The 19,245-nt window shown below is 40.1% G+C and overlaps 1 protein-coding gene across 3 annotated transcripts in view; it reads left to right on the top strand.

Moving 5' to 3' along the window:
- The window catches only part of pdlim2 (PDZ and LIM domain 2 (mystique)), an 84,975-nt gene extending 74,821 nt beyond the window's left edge, over positions 1 to 10,154 (top strand). For all 3 annotated transcript variants that reach the window (XM_017696400.2, XM_017696401.2, XM_017696402.2), the window contains exons 8-10: positions 2,892 to 3,031; positions 5,396 to 5,507; positions 6,762 to 10,154. In XM_017696400.2, coding sequence (XP_017551889.1) covers positions 2,892 to 3,031; positions 5,396 to 5,507; positions 6,762 to 6,954 — 445 coding nt within the window. In that variant the 3' untranslated portion in view covers positions 6,955 to 10,154. The remainder of the gene's footprint in view (positions 1 to 2,891; positions 3,032 to 5,395; positions 5,508 to 6,761) is intronic.
- The last annotated feature ends 9,091 nt before the right edge of the window (positions 10,155 to 19,245 follow it).

Below are 19,245 nucleotides of genomic sequence, written 5' to 3'. Positions count from 1 at the left end.
TGTTGAGAATGAGAAAAGATTTCCAATGGAAAAAGGTCTAGGGAGGAAATACAAGTGAAAGGGAGTGGGAAATGGGAGAGAGTTTAGTCATATATTGTAGAAATATCACATCTTAGTGTTTCCTCCAGTCAGGAATGCCCAAGAAGCAGTTAGCAGGGTGACTGGATTTAGTTTAAAGGCTGCTGCCGCTACCTGAGGGTAGGTTATGGATGCAGTTAGCCACAGTGGGATAGACTCACCCTGTCTGCTGAGACACTGATTCCCTGTGGTTTCATTTTTATCTGTGCACTGTCAAATAAACTATGCATATTGCCTTTGGGTATAGGCCTCCATCTTATGGTGCAGATGGTTCTGGACTATAATAGTCTCAGAAATGTGCATTTTTGTCAAGGTTTTTTTTCCTATATTAAGCCTTTTAAGGGATATTTCTTTTGTACATGTAGTGTGTGTCAAATATATCAAATAAGATTCACTATGGGTCATTTTTGCCCCTGCATTTTATACCTCAGGTCATTTTGGTAACTTTTGGGACCATTTGTATTTCTGACCGTGGGGCATAAAAATATGATTCTTTTGCTTTAAACAAAAAATGAGACGTTCCATACTGACATGTTGCAGGTGATGAGTGGATAAAACATCTTACAACTCTGTACAAACTATCGGAAACTTCCAGAACAGGTGCCAGGTCACTCTGTCTTTGCCCACTTGGCATTTGTAAGGAATTTTAAAAAGTAGCTTTGTTCCACCAGGTGTACTTTTTCCATTTGCTCACCTTGACATTCTCAAAAAAAAAAAAAAAAAAAAAAGTAGTGAACTTGTTAGTCCTCAAGTTTCAGTTGTATTTAAGCACAGAATTGCATCTATTTGCTATCAAGAAAGTAAAATAAACCTAAAGAAATTTGTTTTGGCACATCTGTCAACAATCAGTGGGGGAAAACCCATCTAAACACATGCTATGCATTAATCTAATATTATCTAAAAGGTGATCTTAATTGATGTAATCTATAAAATTTCTCGTTATACTGCTTAGCATTGATGTCGGCCTATACAGTTACAGTTCTGAAAGTTCTCCTGTTACAAACACTCCAAGTCATGACCTAAACAAGTGCTTTCAAGGGAAAGGGGCCAAGCACTGATTGCAGGAACTTTTGCCATCTCTGTGCTGGGAACACTGAATAATTTTCTTTTTTAATGACTGTTACATCATCAAAGGCCCCTCTGTTAGTTTATCCTTATCTTGGCAATGATAGAAGTACCAAAAAATGTTACCCTCACATGTATTGGCTTTGATTTGATGCCGTGTGTAATGAACCTAATGTTTGAATATGATGGATTGTTCCTTTAAACAGTCTGTATATTCAACAAATAAACAGAACTCTGAATAATAAAGTTTTGCTCCCTTTAGATTTAATTAATCTCTTACACAGCAGTACAAGCTGTAAAAATGGTCTCATACCAATCAAGGATGACAGGCTCCATCATCACTGTAATATTCAGAAGCCTGTAAACCTTAGATGTTCACTTGCAGCTCTTTGAAACAAGCGGATATAATCCATTTGACTTTAATTCGACACAAAAATAATGTTTTAAATTGAACAGGTGATGTGATGTTTTATGATTTAGGATTATGACGTAAAGATATTTTTGCGTATATTTATGCCATGTTATTGTCATTTCATAACATATAAAAAAAACTTGGAAGTGCAGGCTCAAATTTGTTCAGAATGTAAATGTAATTCATTGGGTATCTTATTTTGTAAAGAATTATGCAATTTCATTTGAATAGTGTAGCAAAGTGAAGTTGATAACTCAACATGTAAGGCTAAATGCCTTAGAGTTTGACCTTCAGTTCAGGACATAAATGTCATGCATGTGAGCACACAGTAGTAATTCACTTTGTGATTTAGCCTTTTGTTTATCCCATTACCCCCACCAAGGCTAGCACCACCATAGGATTTCTAATGTTAAGACAACACCAAGCTAACTGTTATAAAACGTTTTATGGCAGCTCTAATTCAAACAGTCATTTAAATCTTGTTTTACAGTAGTTTTACAGTATCCTTCAGGATATAATCTTGGCATATAACTGCTGCGACTATTTTTGATTTCTAACAACTAACAGAAAGCTAATGTTCAGGCCTGCAGTAAAATTTCCATTGTCACATAATTATATTGGTAGTTAACAGATGTACCTAAAAATCAGGTAGGACTTTCCTGAAGGACTAGAAGGTCCTAAGGGTTCTCCTGTGGTCAGTACAGATAATGCTGAAAAACCTCAAATGGACATGCAGAGAGATTTTATATCACAGTATACTTATTGGAGCTAACCTTATGGCCTCCAGTGGCTGAAGAGATGCTACTGATTTCATAATGTTTTTTTGGGCCATGGCTCATGATCATCCTGTGGTTTTCTCTCCATATCCATCTGTAATATGTTACGCTGCTGTACCTGCACTATGGAGGCCTGTTTGCCGTAGAAAGAATGTTCACTTTTTACCATGTGAGCTAGAGTTCATTTGAATGGGTTACAAGGTCAAAGTCACGATATTCTCATTTCCTTTTGGCTTATTTACAGCACAGCCACAAAATCACACAGACCACAGATATACGGCAGTTAAACTTAGCAGTCGTCAGTTCATCCATTCATGCTTGGAGTAGCTTGTTTCTTTCTTTAATTTAAAGGTACTGAATTGGCTGTCTCATCATAAATGGCTTTAACACTACTGTTTTTGTATTTTCTCACAAGTCTTCTAGACCGAACATGAATGCAAACTTTATAGACTTTGTCCTGTCTGTTCCATGAACAGTTAATGATTGATTTGGAGTGTGAACGCAGTGTCTTAGGCTTTCAATTCCTTTTTTCTGTCCTTTTGTCTGTCTGTGTGCGTCAGCTCGGACTTCGGTATGCAGCGGTTTGACAGGGACTCTGAGGTGTATAAGATGATTCAGGAGAATAAGGAGTCTCGTTCAGCCCCTCGACAGTCTAACACCTTTAAAATGCTGCAGGAGGTGCTAGAGGCAGACGAGAAGGGTGAGTTACCTGCACGTTTGCATGCAGATTTGTAAGTCCTGTATGTATAGATTAACGTAAGTAGCTTTAGGGCTGTGTGCAAAAGTTTGGGCATGCTGGTCTTGCTGTTGTTGGGTTTTTTTTTTTTGTTTTTTTTTTTTTAATAAGTGAAATTAAGTTTACACATCCTCAGAGCTAAAGCTAAGCTAACTAAGTGAACACACTTTTGCACATTAACACACATTTTATTAATTTAAAACGTTGGAGAAAAATTAAACATACACTGTATTTCCAAAAGTATTCACTCACCCATCCAAATAATTGAATTCAGGTGTTCCAATCACTTCCACAGGTGTGTATAACCAAGCACCTAGGCCTGCAGACTGCTTCTACAAACATTTATGGAAGAATGGGTCGCTCTTAGGAGCTCAGTAAATTCCAGTGTGGTACTGTCCAGTCCAGTCATGAAATTCTCACTGCTAAATATTCCACTGTCAAATGTCAGTAGTATTATAACAAAGTGGAAGCGATTGGGAACGACAGCAACTCGGCAACGAAGTGGTCGGCCATATAAAATTACAGCACAGGGTCAGCAGATGCTGAGGCGTATAATGCGCAGAGGTCGCCAACTTTCTGCAGAGTGACGAATCACGCTTCTCTATCTGGCAATCCAATGAACGAGTCTGGGTTTGACGGTTGTCAGGAGAAGGGTACTTGTCTTTGGCATTGTGCCAAGTGTAAAGTTTGGTGGAGGGGGGATAATGGTATGGGGTTGTTTTTTCAGGAGTTGGGCTCAGCTCTTTGGTTCCAGTTAAAGGAACTTAATGCTTCAGCAAACCAAGAGATTTTGGACAATTTCATGCTCCTAACTTTATGGGAACAGTTTGGGGATGGCCCCTTCCTGTTCCAACACCAGTGCACAGAGCAAGGTCCATAAAGACATGGAAGAGCAAGTTTGGTGTGGAAGAACTTGACTGGCCTGCACCTCAACCCAATAGAACACCTTTGGGATGTATTAGAGCGGAGACTGCAAGCCAGGCCTTTTCGTCCAACATCAGTGTCTGACCTCACACGTGCTTCTGGAAGAATGGTCAAAAATTCCCATAAACACACAACTAACCCTTGTGGAAAGCCTTACAAGAAGAGTTGAAGCTGTTATTGCTGCAAAGGGGGGGCCGACATCATATTAAACCCTATGGATTAATGGATCTCACTCAATTTCATGTGTGTGAAGACAGATGACCGAATACTTTTGGAAATATTGTGTAACTGCTGCACAGGCCACATTTTATGTTAAATTTTGGTTGGTTTTTTCCTCTTCTAATATGTTAAACTTAGAAAATCAACAAAAGCTGTAATTTGACTAGGTGTGTTTAAACTTCTGCATATGACCATATGTAAATGTCTTGCATGCAAGCCTAACTTGACCTTAACAAATGGTTTTCTAAAAAAGCTCTTTAGAAACTCAGAACCACTTTGGTCCTTATGTTATAGGTTAGCCCAGTTTTTCTGTTTTTCTTACAAATTGAAGACATCTTTGTTCTGACAGTCTATGAAAACAAACACATGCATGGACACAATCTGCAGTTCACTTAATTCCACCAGAAATCCTTGGTGGACACGCAAACACCAACTGCACATTCCAGAAATCTGTCGTAAATTGTTGGATTAAAAATAAACTAATAAGCAGGGAGCCCTGTTCATGTTTGCTGCTTGTGTTGTTTCATCAGTATAACATGCTGGCCATTTTCTACCTTTTTATAAAGCATCCACTATTAAGATAGTCACTCCAAGTCCTCGTGACTTGCTGTCCAAATGCATTATACATTTAACTACTTTGATTAAATTGCGTTTTATCTGAGGAATCAAGTTTGACAGGAAGGTTGACCTTAAATTGAGTGTTTGAGTGCGCCTAGCCGTTTTACACATTCAGCTGATTTTGAAGCATTTTGAGTCCAGTAGTCAGAAGACAAGGCAAGGCGGCTCTAACAGTTTTATGATGCGCGAACGAGCTGCTGGCAGACGTTCCTGCCATAACAGAAGTGTCAGTGAGCAGCTGAACGGAGAGAAAACCGCTCACTCAGAAAGAGGGAAGGATACAGACACCGAGATAAACAGGGAAACATTTTTAAAAATGTGAAAAGTTCTCATCCAGTACACTGTGCTAGTGACATTTAGATAAATATTTAGATTCTTATTAACTTAGTTTCCAGACTTTAAGCTCATAAGACAAGTATTGAGTTCATTTAGTTCAGTTCATGGAGATTATACAAACTGCGTGCATTAAAAAATAGACCACTGTATTAAAAAAGTAGAATCTGAGCTAATGAGAGCTGATAGTATTATATAATATATCAACATTTTTGTATGTTTGTTTTATGATAGAGGCAGCACTGCGGTTTCCAGGAAAACTGTCACCAAGTCCACCCAAGCCCGTGTCTTCAGTTGCCGGGGTCCAGAAATTCCACACTTGTGAAAAATGTGGCACCAGCATTGTGTAAGATACATATATATGCACATATGTTCTCAATGACATTTACTCCATTTACACCCATTTAATACCCTGGTGCGTGCTCCCCTCTGTTGTCCTGTGCTGGCTTGCTTGTGCTTTGTGAAATGTTATTGCATAAGAGATTATTAAAGTAGGCAGTAGAGCTGACAGAGATAGTTATCCCTGAGGGAAGAGCTGTTCTCATACCTCATTACTTTAATTTGCCAGGGCATTTTCATTGGTGTAAGAAGTGGGTTTATCTCTGTGTTAAATTACCTCATTATACTCACTGTTGAAACTTTCCCTCAACGCCTTGACCTGAAGCAGTGGGACAAACATGTATTTTGTATGTGAGGGTGTGTCTGTATACTGTTTACTGTTCAAGGCATGCACCTGTGGGTGTTGGTGTGTTTGTGCACTAAGTAGTAGGTGTGGATAGATTTGGATGTGTATGTTTGTGCTTAGTGGATGTCTGCTTATGCAAATAAAATTAGAAATATAGATTTCGATAGAAATAAAAATATAACATTTTTTCTTGAAGCTTGAACAGTTTTTTCTTAGTTTGAATTTAACTCGCTGGACATTTGGATGAGGATTATGTTGGATGATTCGTTTTTTTTTATCAATGGCACTCCAGCTCATCCCAAAAGATGGATGGGGGTCCATCACTCCAGAGAATGCAGTTCCACTGCTCAACAGCCCAATGCTGGGGGGCTTTAGGCCCGTTTGGCTGAGGTTTGCCATTGTGAATGGTGACCTTATGCTTGTGCAGCTGCTCCAGAATATCCCGTTTGATTATCTGTGATTTTCTATGGAGATTATTCAAGCTGTGCACAGCTTTAGCAATGGTCTCATTCAGCTCTGCTTTAGTAAAGATTGGTACAGTAGATCGTTTATACCAGCAGCAACCAAACTGTACAACACTTCGTCACTGTGACGGGACATTATTGTATACTGAGCTTCTGACAGGACAGGCTCGTTGAGCACCAACTGGACAATAAATGTCTATACTCTTTACTATGAACTTCCAGTTTGGTTTATACATCTATACAGATTGCACTGCCACTTTGTTTAGACACCCAGACATGTTGCATTTATTGACATATGTTATTGTTTTCAGAGTTTAGTCACTTTTACTTACTTCTGTAATGTATATTATATTTTATGGTTGTTTTAGTATATTTTATGTGTATCTTCTATTTATGCAGCTGTATAATACTGTAAGGCCTTGTCTGATGAAGCTTTTCCCCTGTGTTGCAGCACCCAGGCAGTTCGGATCATAGACGATCGTTTCCGTCACCCAGAGTGCTACACGTGCTCGGACTGCGGCCTCAACCTGAAGATGCGCGGCCACTTCTGGGTGGGAAATGAGATGTTCTGTGAGAAACACGCCCGTGAGCGCTATCAGGGACCAGGTGCCGGCTACCGCAATCCCATCTCCCCTCACCACTGAAATAACACTTCTACCCCCTCCACACCCCCCAGCCCTCACTCCTACCTTTACTCCCTCCACAGCGAAAGGCAGGAGAGCACTGACTTCAATCCAAAAGAAAAAGCAGAACCCCTAGCTTCCTCATATTGGCTCCCAGTGTGGTTGTTCCTTTCTCAAGTCACAGAGCATCCTTTTCTGTAGCTGTGCCACAGCCTGCCAACTCTGGACTCTGGGACTGGACAAGGGAGGGCTGGGAGGTGTGGAGTGTTACAGGCTTCGTGCAAAGAAAGAAAAGTTCTAATATTCCCACAGCGTCAAATAGTCTACTCTTTAATTTCTGTCTTGCCTGCCAGTTCTTCACATTGTATTAGGCTTTGTTTTGTTTACATAGTTTTTCACCTTGGATTTATATCGTGTTTGTCGTGTCAGTTTTGACTGAAATGTAAAGAGCCTCTGCCTTAATGCCAGCCCCCAATCAGCTTCACACAGTGATGATGTACACGGTTATATCCCAAGCAGTGGTGCACACGGGACTGGTCTCCTTTGTATTTGTGTGTGTGTAGAGTCAAAAGCAGGGTGAGGGGACGTGGGTTTGAATGATTCCTGAGACAAGTTTAGATCTGATGCCTTGATAAAATGTATTGCTATTGAAAGTATTTTGCTATTACTTAATATACGAATGCAAAAGCAAACACAAACACACATTCTTGTATAAGCACATCAATTTAGTTCAGGGCTGTCCAAACAGTGACCAAAAGGCCAAAAAAAGACCTAAAAAACATTCAGCACTTAACTGTTGGCTCATCGCAACCCTTGGATCTTCCTGTCTATAATTCCTAACCAGCCAAATCCCATTCTGCCCCACAGGGCTAAAAGTTTTTGGGCAGCCCTGATTCAGATGAGTATTTGTTATCTTTTCATTTACTTTTTATTAAACAAGGGAAAATATATATATATATTAAAGCAATAATACGAGTAATAACATTTTTGTGTACATAATGTATGTGTATTTTTTTTTTTTTTCTTCTTAAATTACTATTTGTGGGATGGTGGAGTGCTCTTTCATGCTGGAGGGGACAGGGTTGTTTGTTTCAGTGTCTTCACTTGGCTAAATATGTCTCTCTCATACAAAAGAGAGGAAGAATGAAACCTTTACATAGTCACGCTGTTTGTAATATAAGCCTTCACATAGTTTCATAGCCAGAACTCGTGGTGAACTGAATTGATTTGACTCTGATGAATCTTGAATATTATATTGCCATTTGTTATGTTAGCTGTGCTTTCTTCACTTTTTCTTTGTCAAATATAAAATTTGCTGCTGATTTGTTAGTCAGGTGCTTTATTCTGTATGCTCACTCTCTTAGGTTTTGAATTGATTCCTTCAATCTTAGCAGGCTCACAGGGCATCTGGTGTTCCTGGAACACAAGCCATTGTAGGATATTTGCCTCTCTGGGTAATTTGTTTTAGTAGATCTTCAGAAATCAGCCTGCCATGTTCAAACCAAGTGTTGTTTTCTGAAAATTCCCACTTTACCATATGTGTTGTGTTGGACCATTAATAGCCACTGTTTCCACAGTGCATGTTTTTTTATATAGCTCACAGTGGTCACTTCACATGGTCTGTGAAGTCCATATTGGAATTACTGGCCCTCTGAAACTGAAAATGGAGTGTATAAAATCTGACTTCAAAGGTCCGCCCCTCCTCAAATGACCACTAGAGGGCCACAAAGTCGCTGTCCTGTAGATACTGATAGTCACTGTGAGGTATAATTGAAAGTGATTGGTCATAATCCAGATAAGTATTGTTAGTAAATTTAGTTGTTTTATTAAATAAAATAGTGTATCCAGGGTGTATCCTGCCTTCAGCCCGATGACCGCTGGGATAGGCTCCAGCACCCCCCCGCAACCCTGAGGGAGAAGCAGCTTAGAAAATGGATGGATGGATGGATGGATGTATATGTATATTGTTTACAGGTTTCTGCTCATTTGTTTGGAATCTGAAGTTGTACAGTACCAGAATACAGTGAAGGGGACCCGATTATTCAGACCTGTTTTTGTTATTAAATGTACTTCCACACATCCATTTCAAATTTACTCACATCCATACACATTTTTCCCTACCAGTTATGGCTTTTCAAACTTTATGCTCACGCATACATCATTTTTTGTTTGCAACTATAAGCATGTGTGTGTAAATTTGAAGTGAAAAATGCAGTGGGAGTATATTAGATAACAGAAATGTGTCTAAATACTTTTTTCTCCCCAATATTGTTACAAACATTTTATACATGTATTCGCAACCAATCTGATTTCATGTTATTGAAAGCATTGATTCCATGGTAGTGTACTTTTCACATCTCGCATACATTTTCATGTTTCAGAGGAAAGCCCTGAAAGAACTGCTTTCTGTCACTGGTGATGAATATTATTCTGTTTTAATGATTTCAACGATTTATGGCCTCTTTATTCTTTCTAATAGTCTTCCCCGTGCTTTGGCTAAGTAAGATTAGTGTATATATCCTTGTACACTTGTGCTTTCACTTATCTATATCTGTCTTACATTTGCCCACAAAAATAGCTTAGTGCTCTGATTTAGGTTTGACTGCAGAGGCTTTTTTTTTCTCAAAGCTTCACATTACAGTTGATTTAAGCACAGTGCTTATGTTCATGCAGACGTCTATTAAACTATCCAGAACTCACTCCCTGTACACCATAATGGTTTACCTTGTTTAGTCAGTGATGAATGACCTGCCTTCTCTTTCCCCTCCGTTTTGGCTCTCTACTCTGGGTAATCAGGCTTGTTGGTTAAGAGTTGCTTTCCTTGCCCTTTTGCCCGTGTGTCTAAGTCCATATGTGTGCACAGACATCACTGTAATCAATCTTTTCTTCAGAAGGTCTAGCTGAACTGCAGCAGGCAGACTCCAGCTAAAGACAGGAACTATGCTCCAGCAAGAGGGGAAATGGGTGTGTAATCAGACGTTTGCTACTCCCTCATGTTGAGTAACACACTCTCCAGTGAGACTGCCTGCAGTCCCATCAAGAATTCTACAGTTGGACTTAAGGTTGAGCCAAATGTGCACAGGACTGTGCAAAGTGCAGGCCTAAATCCTCATACGCTTTCCTGAAACTTAAGCCCTCTCAGATAGACTTGCTTATTTCATTTTTGACATTGAGACCTCTACCTTCACTTTAAACACCTTAATAAATTTCAGAAATATTTAGAAAATGTATATATGTTCTGGTCTATGTTGTCAGTTCTGAGTTTTTTCTATTTGGGATTGTTTAACAATCCTGCAGTTTGAGGAATATGTGGGACTTATTCCTGCAGTTTGTGCCATGCTAACTGGCCTCCTAGCACCAATTCTATACTTTAAAAATGTACCTCAACATCAAACATATTGACTGATCAGCTATATTTGGTGTGGGGAAATTTATGGAAATGTTTTTTGTGTTTTTTTTTTTGTTTGTTTGTTTGTTTGGTGGTTTTGGCCAAACTGTCTCTTCGGTTCAGGTGACTTTTCACACCTTTACAGTGGTGGACCGTTTGTGTATTCATTTATATCATGCCTTTCTCAAGCTCAGGATCACTTCACAACAAATATACAATGTTTAAAAAAAACTTACATGTTAAATTATACAGAACAGTTCTACACGACTGCTCACATCAAGCTGGATGCTAATACATATCAATATTCTGAAACTCCCTTTTGTGTAGATATGAAGCACCTCATGGATCTGGCTTGAAACTCACTCACTCATGTTTTGTAGGCTGAAGATTCTCCACAAGAGGGTGCAATTGGCACTGAAATGGCTTTAGGTGCTTTCTATCGATGACCTTGTTTTTATACCATTTGAAAACACCAGCTCCACTTCACCAGCACAATTGGTTTCCAAATAATTTAAAATTTCATTACATTAAAGAATGTGGAATTATTTGGACTTGTCTATGCATTACATAACACTGACCACTGTCTTCCAGTCCTCAGCCGAATACAAAGTTTCAAATTGCCAGCACCATCCTGCTAATGTTCACATAAATGAACGTAGTGCTAGGAAACAGCAGACCACCAGGAGGCAATGTTCTTTTAGGAATTAGTTAGAAAGCCCACTCCAACTCTCCAACTACATCTCTTGAGTTCAGATCAAGCAGATAGGCTTTTATCAGTCGCCAGCGCTGCTTTCAAACGCACTCACAAAGAGCTCTTTATGTATTTGTTGGCTGTCTGTTTGTTTTTTCATGCCTTTCACAAATTTCATGGCTTTTTTTCCCCCCTCTCCAACTAATATTCTTCTCTCCCAGTGCTGGAGACGGTGACCTCAGTGCTCTGAGGCTGCTAATGGGAGATGATGTCACTGCACACAGACAGTCACTCCAAAACCGCAAGGATTTATCAGCCCTGGTTTAGAGTTTTAAGATGGAGGTTTGACAAACCAATCAGTATAAGAGAGCATGGACAGCTATGGGCCATGAGCAGCATCCCCAAGTGTCAAGTAACTACTCACTATACAGTTTAAATTAACTACATAGTTGCATATTTAAAGGTTACGGCCTGCACCTGTGACTTTTTTGTGTTTGTTTCAATGTCAAGCAATGACAAATTGCATAACATTTGCATGATTATTCTTCTTTCGGCTGCTCCCTTTAGGGGTTGCCACAGCGGATCATCTGCCTCCAATAACATTTGCGTGATTAAATAGATTAAATTACATGGCTTCTGTATAGCACTAGAATGTCAAGCTACATAATAGATACAACAATACAAAACCTTTTTGGTGGTGTATAGAACCAAAAACAACACGTTCTCCAACAATCTGAAGAATAATTTCACAATGCAAAGAACCCTTTAATCATGGGGGTCTTTGAGTGTTCATGGTATATAGAACAATTTTCTTCACTAAAGAACCATTGAAGAACTTTAAGTGAGAATATTGATACATTGTAAGGTTTAAGAGGAGAAATTTAGTCTAATAAACTGCTTTTAGATGAATTTGATGAATCTGAAGCAACCAAACATCCCTGTACTGGGACTTCACAACCACAAATAACCAAGACTTAAGCCAAAAAAAAAGTATGCACTGATCTTCTTCACCAAAAAAGGTGAATAATAATAATAATTATTATTATTATTATTATTATTATTATTATTATTGACTTTTATCTCTGGGGTCAACTCAAACAAATTGTCTATTTTGAGAAAATCCGCAACAAACACCACCTCAGCACTGCATCGTGGAGTCTTGTGACAGCATAAAAAAATAAAATAAAACGATGTCCTGTGACTTTCGACTCACCCTGTAGAAAATATTGGCAATTAAAATGTAACTGTAATATTGGTCAAAATCACAATTAGATCTTTTGCCAAAATTGTTCAGCCCTAGGAAAAAGGACAAAGCTCCATTCATCACTCTCTCCAGACATACTTAATCATCCAAGATATGTTGGGCGTCCAATTTTTGCTTCTTTAGTTTTGCACCAGAGCCACGAGGCTAACATTGCTAACATTGGAAGTCAATAGTCACCAAAACCTCTTCTGTATGTTTAGCTTGAAAATGAAGACTAACATTTATTATAAATAGAAATGTGAATGTAATATGTAGCATCCATATGCCTGTATAATGTGAAGGGTAGTCGGATTCAGCCCAAAACAAGTCTAAAGTGGCTGCCTGCAGCTTTTAACTATACAGTGATGTTTAGTTTTATAGCTCATATTAAGTCATACTGTGTCCCGATACACATCGACAAGTATGCGTGACCATTAGCGTGGGGGTCTTCAGTAAGAACTAGGTTGAGCTCCTGAGTGTTGGCCCTATCATCACCTAGAAAAATCGATCCCTGGTGATGCTACAGCCGTCCGTAGCCAGGAGTCCAAGAGAGCACAATTGGCCTCGCTCTCTCTGGGTGGGTAGGATGGACCCTCCCTCCCCCCAATCACACAACGCGATGCTAGACAGCGCAGGTGCCTGTTAACTGACGTAACAGATCTGGCGGTTGGTGCTTTCCTCCGAGCGCGTTCGGCTGTCCAGTGACGTTGCGTGAGTGGCAGTTAGAAAAGAAGCGGTGGCTGGTTTCACAGGTCTCGGAGGAAGCCTGTGCTAGCCTTCACTCTCCTAGCATTCATAGCATTGTGTGATTGGGGGAGCCCTTACTAGCAGGTGGAACTGGAGAAAATTGGGTTAAAAAAAAAGTAGGTTAAGAAAAGTTTGAGATATTTACAGAAATTATTTGGGTGATTATTGACTTCAAGTGTTCATTAGCAACATTAGCCTCACAATAAACTAAAGAAACAAACCTGTCTTGTCTGATCGACCACATCTGGGGTTAGTGGGGAAAAGTGAACACTAAATTTTTGAACAAACTTCCAGTTTTCCAGCTTTTACTGTTCTTACATACACAGTCATACTTACAGAGCCCCCTGGTGGCCAAAACCCTGAGTCGCCGCCCCATGGCCCGCAGGAGCCATCCAGCCTCAGCTGACATTTAGCACTCAGGTTCTCATGTCATGTAAGCACTGAAAGCCAAGCATTTTCCAAATTTGACTGCACATTCAACTAATTCTAGATCACTATGGGCCTTATTTCACCTCCATTCTTGGCCTCTTTTGATGTGCCTGAAATGCCCTACATTTTCATAACACCTATGTAACACCCTCATTAATGATGTATTTACCATTTATACTGTACCTGTGTGCACTCAGGCCTAACCTCTGCCGTTCTCCTTTCAAAGGCGGCAAACAATTATAGCTGCCCTCTTGTGTAGATTGGTTCCACATGAATACAATATATTACATCAACACGGCTGTTCTCCAGCGTAAAGAAACTAAAGTCAACCATTGTGTGGATGTAATATATTTTATTCATACAGGGCCGACAGGCATGCTTGAATGGATGAAATTCAAAGCAATCCTTTTCTCCCCAGTGTGTAAGGCCTACACTACAATGGTCAGTGGGCAGTTTGCCATTTTTTATGCCACTAATACTGAGCTGTCCACTGAAAATCAATCCCAGCAGAACATCTACAGAACCCAGGCCGTCACATTTAGAGAAAGAGCTGATGTGGAAAGTCTGCACTTAAGTATTTGACACATAATGGTCGTTGTTTTCAGAGTGGACATTCATTTATCTAGCAAATAAAGCTGTTTATTTTCTGACCAATGTAACATTTTGCCTTGCATCTGTCCACTGTATTTGTTCTCATTCTTCCTGTCTCTTTCTGTCTATCTCTGTCTCTCTCTTTTTTCTTCAGTCTTCCCTCCCTCACTAGTCCACCTGGAATGGACTCCAGATGTGGAACTCAAGAGAGGGGGAGATTGCTTGCACAGCGATACGAGACGAGAGAGAGAGAGAGAATGAGAGAGAGAGAGTGAGAGAGAATGAGAGAGAGAGAATGAGAGAGAGAGAGAGAGAGAATGAGAGAGCGTGAGAGAGAATGAGAGAGAGAGAGAGAGAGAGAGAGAGAGAGAGAATGAGAGAGAGAGAATGTTGGACCGACATAAAAGTTTGTCTGGATACCATTAAGTACAATTTGATGTAATGTGCAGCTTGGGACGTGACATTTTAAAAGGAAACTGCTCGCCAGATGAGGAAGGTCTGGGGGTCTTTATTGTAACACGCGCGGGATAAAGCCCCCTCTGTCCCGGCCGCGAGGCTGCCTCTCGCCCGCCTTTTCCTCCAGCAGTCTCCGCTGTTTTCCTCAGGAGCTCCGCACGAACAGTGTCGGCTACAGCCACAATAACAAACCGCTTCAGCAGCGCACAAACCCGCCCTTTGTACCCAACACACCGGCGCTCCCGTCGAGCCCCTCCATCCGTTTTCACTCTTTTTTTCTATTTTCAAAACGCAGTTTCTGCCTTTTTTCCACCTTCCTCCATCGTTCTCCACTTCTCGTGTATCAAAAGGGGCTCCGTTTTTTCCAAGAACTTAAAAAAAAGTTTGGGGGTTTGAAATAAAACAGTTTCGCTCTCCTGAGACCAGAAAAGGTGGACTTATGAGAAGCTAAGCACAAAGTGGAGCCGTGTGTTGAGAGTTTAACCGTATCAGCCCATAAACACTTCTGACTAGCTCTTGTGAACATTTGCGCTGAGTTAACGTTTCTGTCCATCAGGGTTTTTTAGCGGAACCCAAACAGAAAGTCATTGTTCTTGTGTCTGAGAGGAAACCTTTGTTGGCTTTCTGCGCCTTTTTTAGCGTTAGACCTGCCTCGCAGCCTCGCGGCCTCACGGCCAGCCCGGCTCGCTTGCAGGCTTTACCTCAGTCTGTGTGAAAGCTAGCTTAGCCGGCGCGTAAGGAGTCCCTACTGCAAATGGCTGCTCCGCTCAAAGTAGTCTCGCTTAATTGGGGCCTCAAGGTTGAAATACCAGCCTAATTGCCAGCTTGAGAGCTTATTTGTGGAGCAATTTTTGTTGGCTTGTCGGTTTTCAGTGAAACAAAGCAACACTTCATCAACTTCACCTCATGTTTTTCACAGGGCTAACACTACATGCTAGCTGTGGCGTTGGCCAGTCGGTGCTCCTTTTCATAATCTGAGATGCTTCGCCAAGTCTTTCATGAAGGACACTGAAAAGACTAAATCCAGTTTTATTTATGTATTTATTGATGATTGGTTTGCTGAGTAGACCTAAAGGATCAAACAGTATTAATAACATATTAATAAAGTAATCAAAACATGTTAATAGTAGTTTTATAAGCGTTTGGCCCCTCTGGCTAAAGTACGCTCACAAATGTTGTATTCTGGCAAATTTGCATGTCAGTGTCCTTTCAGTGGCCCACAGTTTAGAAGTTTGGACTCGTTTATCATACTGATAATTACTGAAATTGTATTCGATAGCCTAAAGCCTACGTGGGATAGTGTAGTGGTTAACACCTCTGCCTTCTATGCTGTAGAGTAGGGTTCAATCCCCACCTGGGCAAACACCCTACACTATACCAATAAGAGGCCTTGGGCAAGACTCCTAACACCTACCTGTGTAAAAATGATCAAATTGGAAGTCGCTCTGGATAAGAGCGTCAGCCAAAATGCCCTAAATGTAAATAAAGTGGATTGAAATGCTAGAAGACTGGCACCAGAGCTTTTTTTTTTTTTTAAACAGATGATAAATGTATCATTCATCATATTATACCTATCTATAGTTATTTTTATAAGTTTTTAGCCTCAGGATTTGATCAGGTTTTAAATGTGCGACACTCTGGATATCTTTGTTCTCAGTGTTAATACAGCTTCTCAAGTATTGATCATCTACAGCTCTGTTCGTCCTTCTGCACATATCTACCACTTGTTAAACAGCTTCCTGTTCATTAGTGGGAACCTATTAGTGTTAGACGCATCATTAGAATCATTTCATACATACAGTCACAGGTAAAAGTTTGAACACCCCTAGTCAAATGATGTTTTGCGGATAAGCTCACAAATCCTCTACAGCAAGCAAGTGTAAATATGGCCATCTCTGCACTTTTTAGAGCCCAATTTCTCTTCATCTGCTGAATTTAACCCTCTGTGGCCTAAGGCCATGTCTTGATGTTTGCATATCTTCTTAAAATTGCCTTTAAAGTCACTCGTTCATAACATGATGTCTCATATCAAAATGCTCGGCTATCTCTGTTGTTACTTTCCAAAGCCACTGCAGCTACTTCAAACCCTTTGCACACCATTTCACACGTGCCTCCACTGTCGACTGAATGAAGAATGAAGGGTTTTCAGTGTGATGGGTCAGTCCTGAGTGTGCCTTGGTCAATTTCACACAAAATGTAGGCTCATAGTGCTCATAACTCCGGATGTGAGTCATGTACAATCTTGGAATCAAAAGGGCGACTCTACAGATTCAGGAAATTAATATTTCTGTGGCCGTGGTCAAGCACAGAGAACTCATTGGTGTAATAATTTTTCTCTGGTCTTCTAATAAATTTATTTCGTGTTATATTGATTGATGTGAGCTGTAGTTATACTGATTCATTTACATTGGTAGTAGTGGGCAAATGTTCATTGTAACTCCAGTCATACCTTAATCCATATAGAATATTCACATTACACTCTCAGAAAAAAAGGTAGTAGACTGTCACTGGAGTGGCACCCTCAAGGTTCCATCTCAGTACCTGTAGTCAGGGAACAAAATTGTACCATAATCCATTAAAATGATGTTCTCTGAGCTGTACTGACTCCACACACCCAGTCTCGTCTCCAGGCTTTTTATTTCATTGTTCTGTTTTGAGGCGCTTGTGTTTGCTTTGGCTCTTGATGGGAAAAGTATTTCAATTTCCATCTCGCCAAAATTGACGGTTCTCAATGTTAGGCTGGTGCTTTATGGCTGTAGTTTTGACTAAATCTTGGTCAGTAAATGAAGCTTAAACTTTAGCTAACTTTGTTACCACATTGTAGCGCATTACACTGTAATTTTGGGGTAGTGCCACCATCAGGTGAAAGGGAAAACTGCAACACACCTATAACACTCTGAAACACAAGCCATGGGACATGTGTCCTACTGCAATTGCCCCTGTGGTCGGACTATGGACACCTCTTCCGCTGCCTCTTTCAGGTTTTTGAAATAAGTACATTAATTCTTAATGCAAAAAAGTTACCAAATGCTGCTTTAACTTCTTTTCACTTACAAATGCAACAAAAAAGATGTAATTTGACCAGGGGTGCCCAAACCTTTACAAATCACTGTACATCCTAAAGAGACTGTTTTAAATAATTGAAAACAGTGATTCCAAGCTTTTAAAGGCCACTACATATGTACAGATTGTACAGATTTCTCCCAACAGCTGATTCTTAATTAGATTCTTCCTGCTTATTGTGGAGGCTTAGATAAACAGGCAGATGAGAGAAGCTGTCTATATCTAACTTACCTCCTTATCTGTTTGCTACATGTATTAGATTTCCCCTCGCTGGTTCCCAGCCTCCATACACCCGGTACATGTTGGAGCCAAGCCTTAATTCAGCCTTGGATAGTTCGGTCGCACGCGAGGATCCAAGGAGGCGCTGAGAGCAACCGGCGGATGACCAGCTGGGTCATAGTGCCTGGATTTAGACGAGAAGAAAAAACTGGACAAGACAGAACTAATGGGTTTCTTCAGATTTGATTTCAGTAGTTTAGCTCTGGTAGTTTAATCAGAAGGAAGTCATGAGTAGATCAGCCTGTCAGATCTGGAAGTTTTTTCTCATTCACTCTTCTTTACTCAGCTGTGCCATCGTGTGTCCAAATTCACTATACTAGTGATCCCGGAAGAGAACTTGGGGAGGAGTTGTTGCTACTGCTCTTGTCCAGCACTGCTGCAGCTGAGCTACCAGAAATGGGCAAAAAACTTCCTATATTGTATTTTTTCTATAAAAGCAAAGAGGTTTGGGGCCAGGCTGATAGTGTTACTGCTACTGAGTTCTGATTGGTTAGCATTATTGCTACTGAGTGCTGGTTGATTGATATTACTGCTACTGAGTGCTGATTGATTGATATTACTGCTTCTGAGTACTGATTGATACTACTGCTACTGAGTGCTGATTGATATTACTGCTACTGAGTGCTAATTGATTGATTTTACTGCTTCTGAGTGCTAATTGATTGATATTACTGCTACTGAGTGCTGATTGATTGATATTACTGCTACTGAGTGCTGATTGATTGATATTACTGCTACTGAGTGCTGATCGATTGATATTACTGCTACTGAGTGCTGATCGATTGATATTACTGCTACTGAGTGCTGATTGATTGATATTACTGCTACTGAGTGCTGATTGATTGATATTACTGTTTCTGAGTGCTGATTGATTGATATTACTGCTACTGAGTGCTGATTGATTGGTGAGTGAATAAACTCATTGGCTGAGCAAAGTATTTGATGCTCACTGACTTAATGAACATACATGAGGTGCCATTATGAAGTCCTGTAAGTGGGGTTTGAAAGTGTTCAGAAATGCTATAGCAGCAATATATGAAATTGCAATATATGAAATATAGCAGCAGTGTTAAAATGTTTGTGCTGTTCTGTATTCAGGAAATGAGCACATTCTTCCATATAAAAAATCTATTAAAAAAATTATGAATTATAATTTGCATATTAACCCATTAATGTTGGACTCAGGAGTGCCTGTACAAACCGTGAACACGTCCCCGAGTGGCAACTCTCCCCTACACATAACCTGGTGTAACCCCAGCTCAGCAAATCATCTCAGAGCTCATATATTGTAAGCGAGTCATATCAGAGCAGGGGGTGGGGCTCCGGTGGTTATTTTTCTGGAAACCGCTGAAAGACTGACATGATTTTGGTTCAAAGCTAACTGGAATAAAAATGAACATTTATTTAAAATACATCACATGCAGA

Source organism: Pygocentrus nattereri, chromosome 29 (genome assembly GCF_015220715.1).
Source record: "Pygocentrus nattereri isolate fPygNat1 chromosome 29, fPygNat1.pri, whole genome shotgun sequence".
NCBI lineage: Eukaryota > Metazoa > Chordata > Actinopteri > Characiformes > Serrasalmidae > Pygocentrus > Pygocentrus nattereri.
This window is presented reverse-complemented; position numbering and strand designations above follow the sequence as displayed.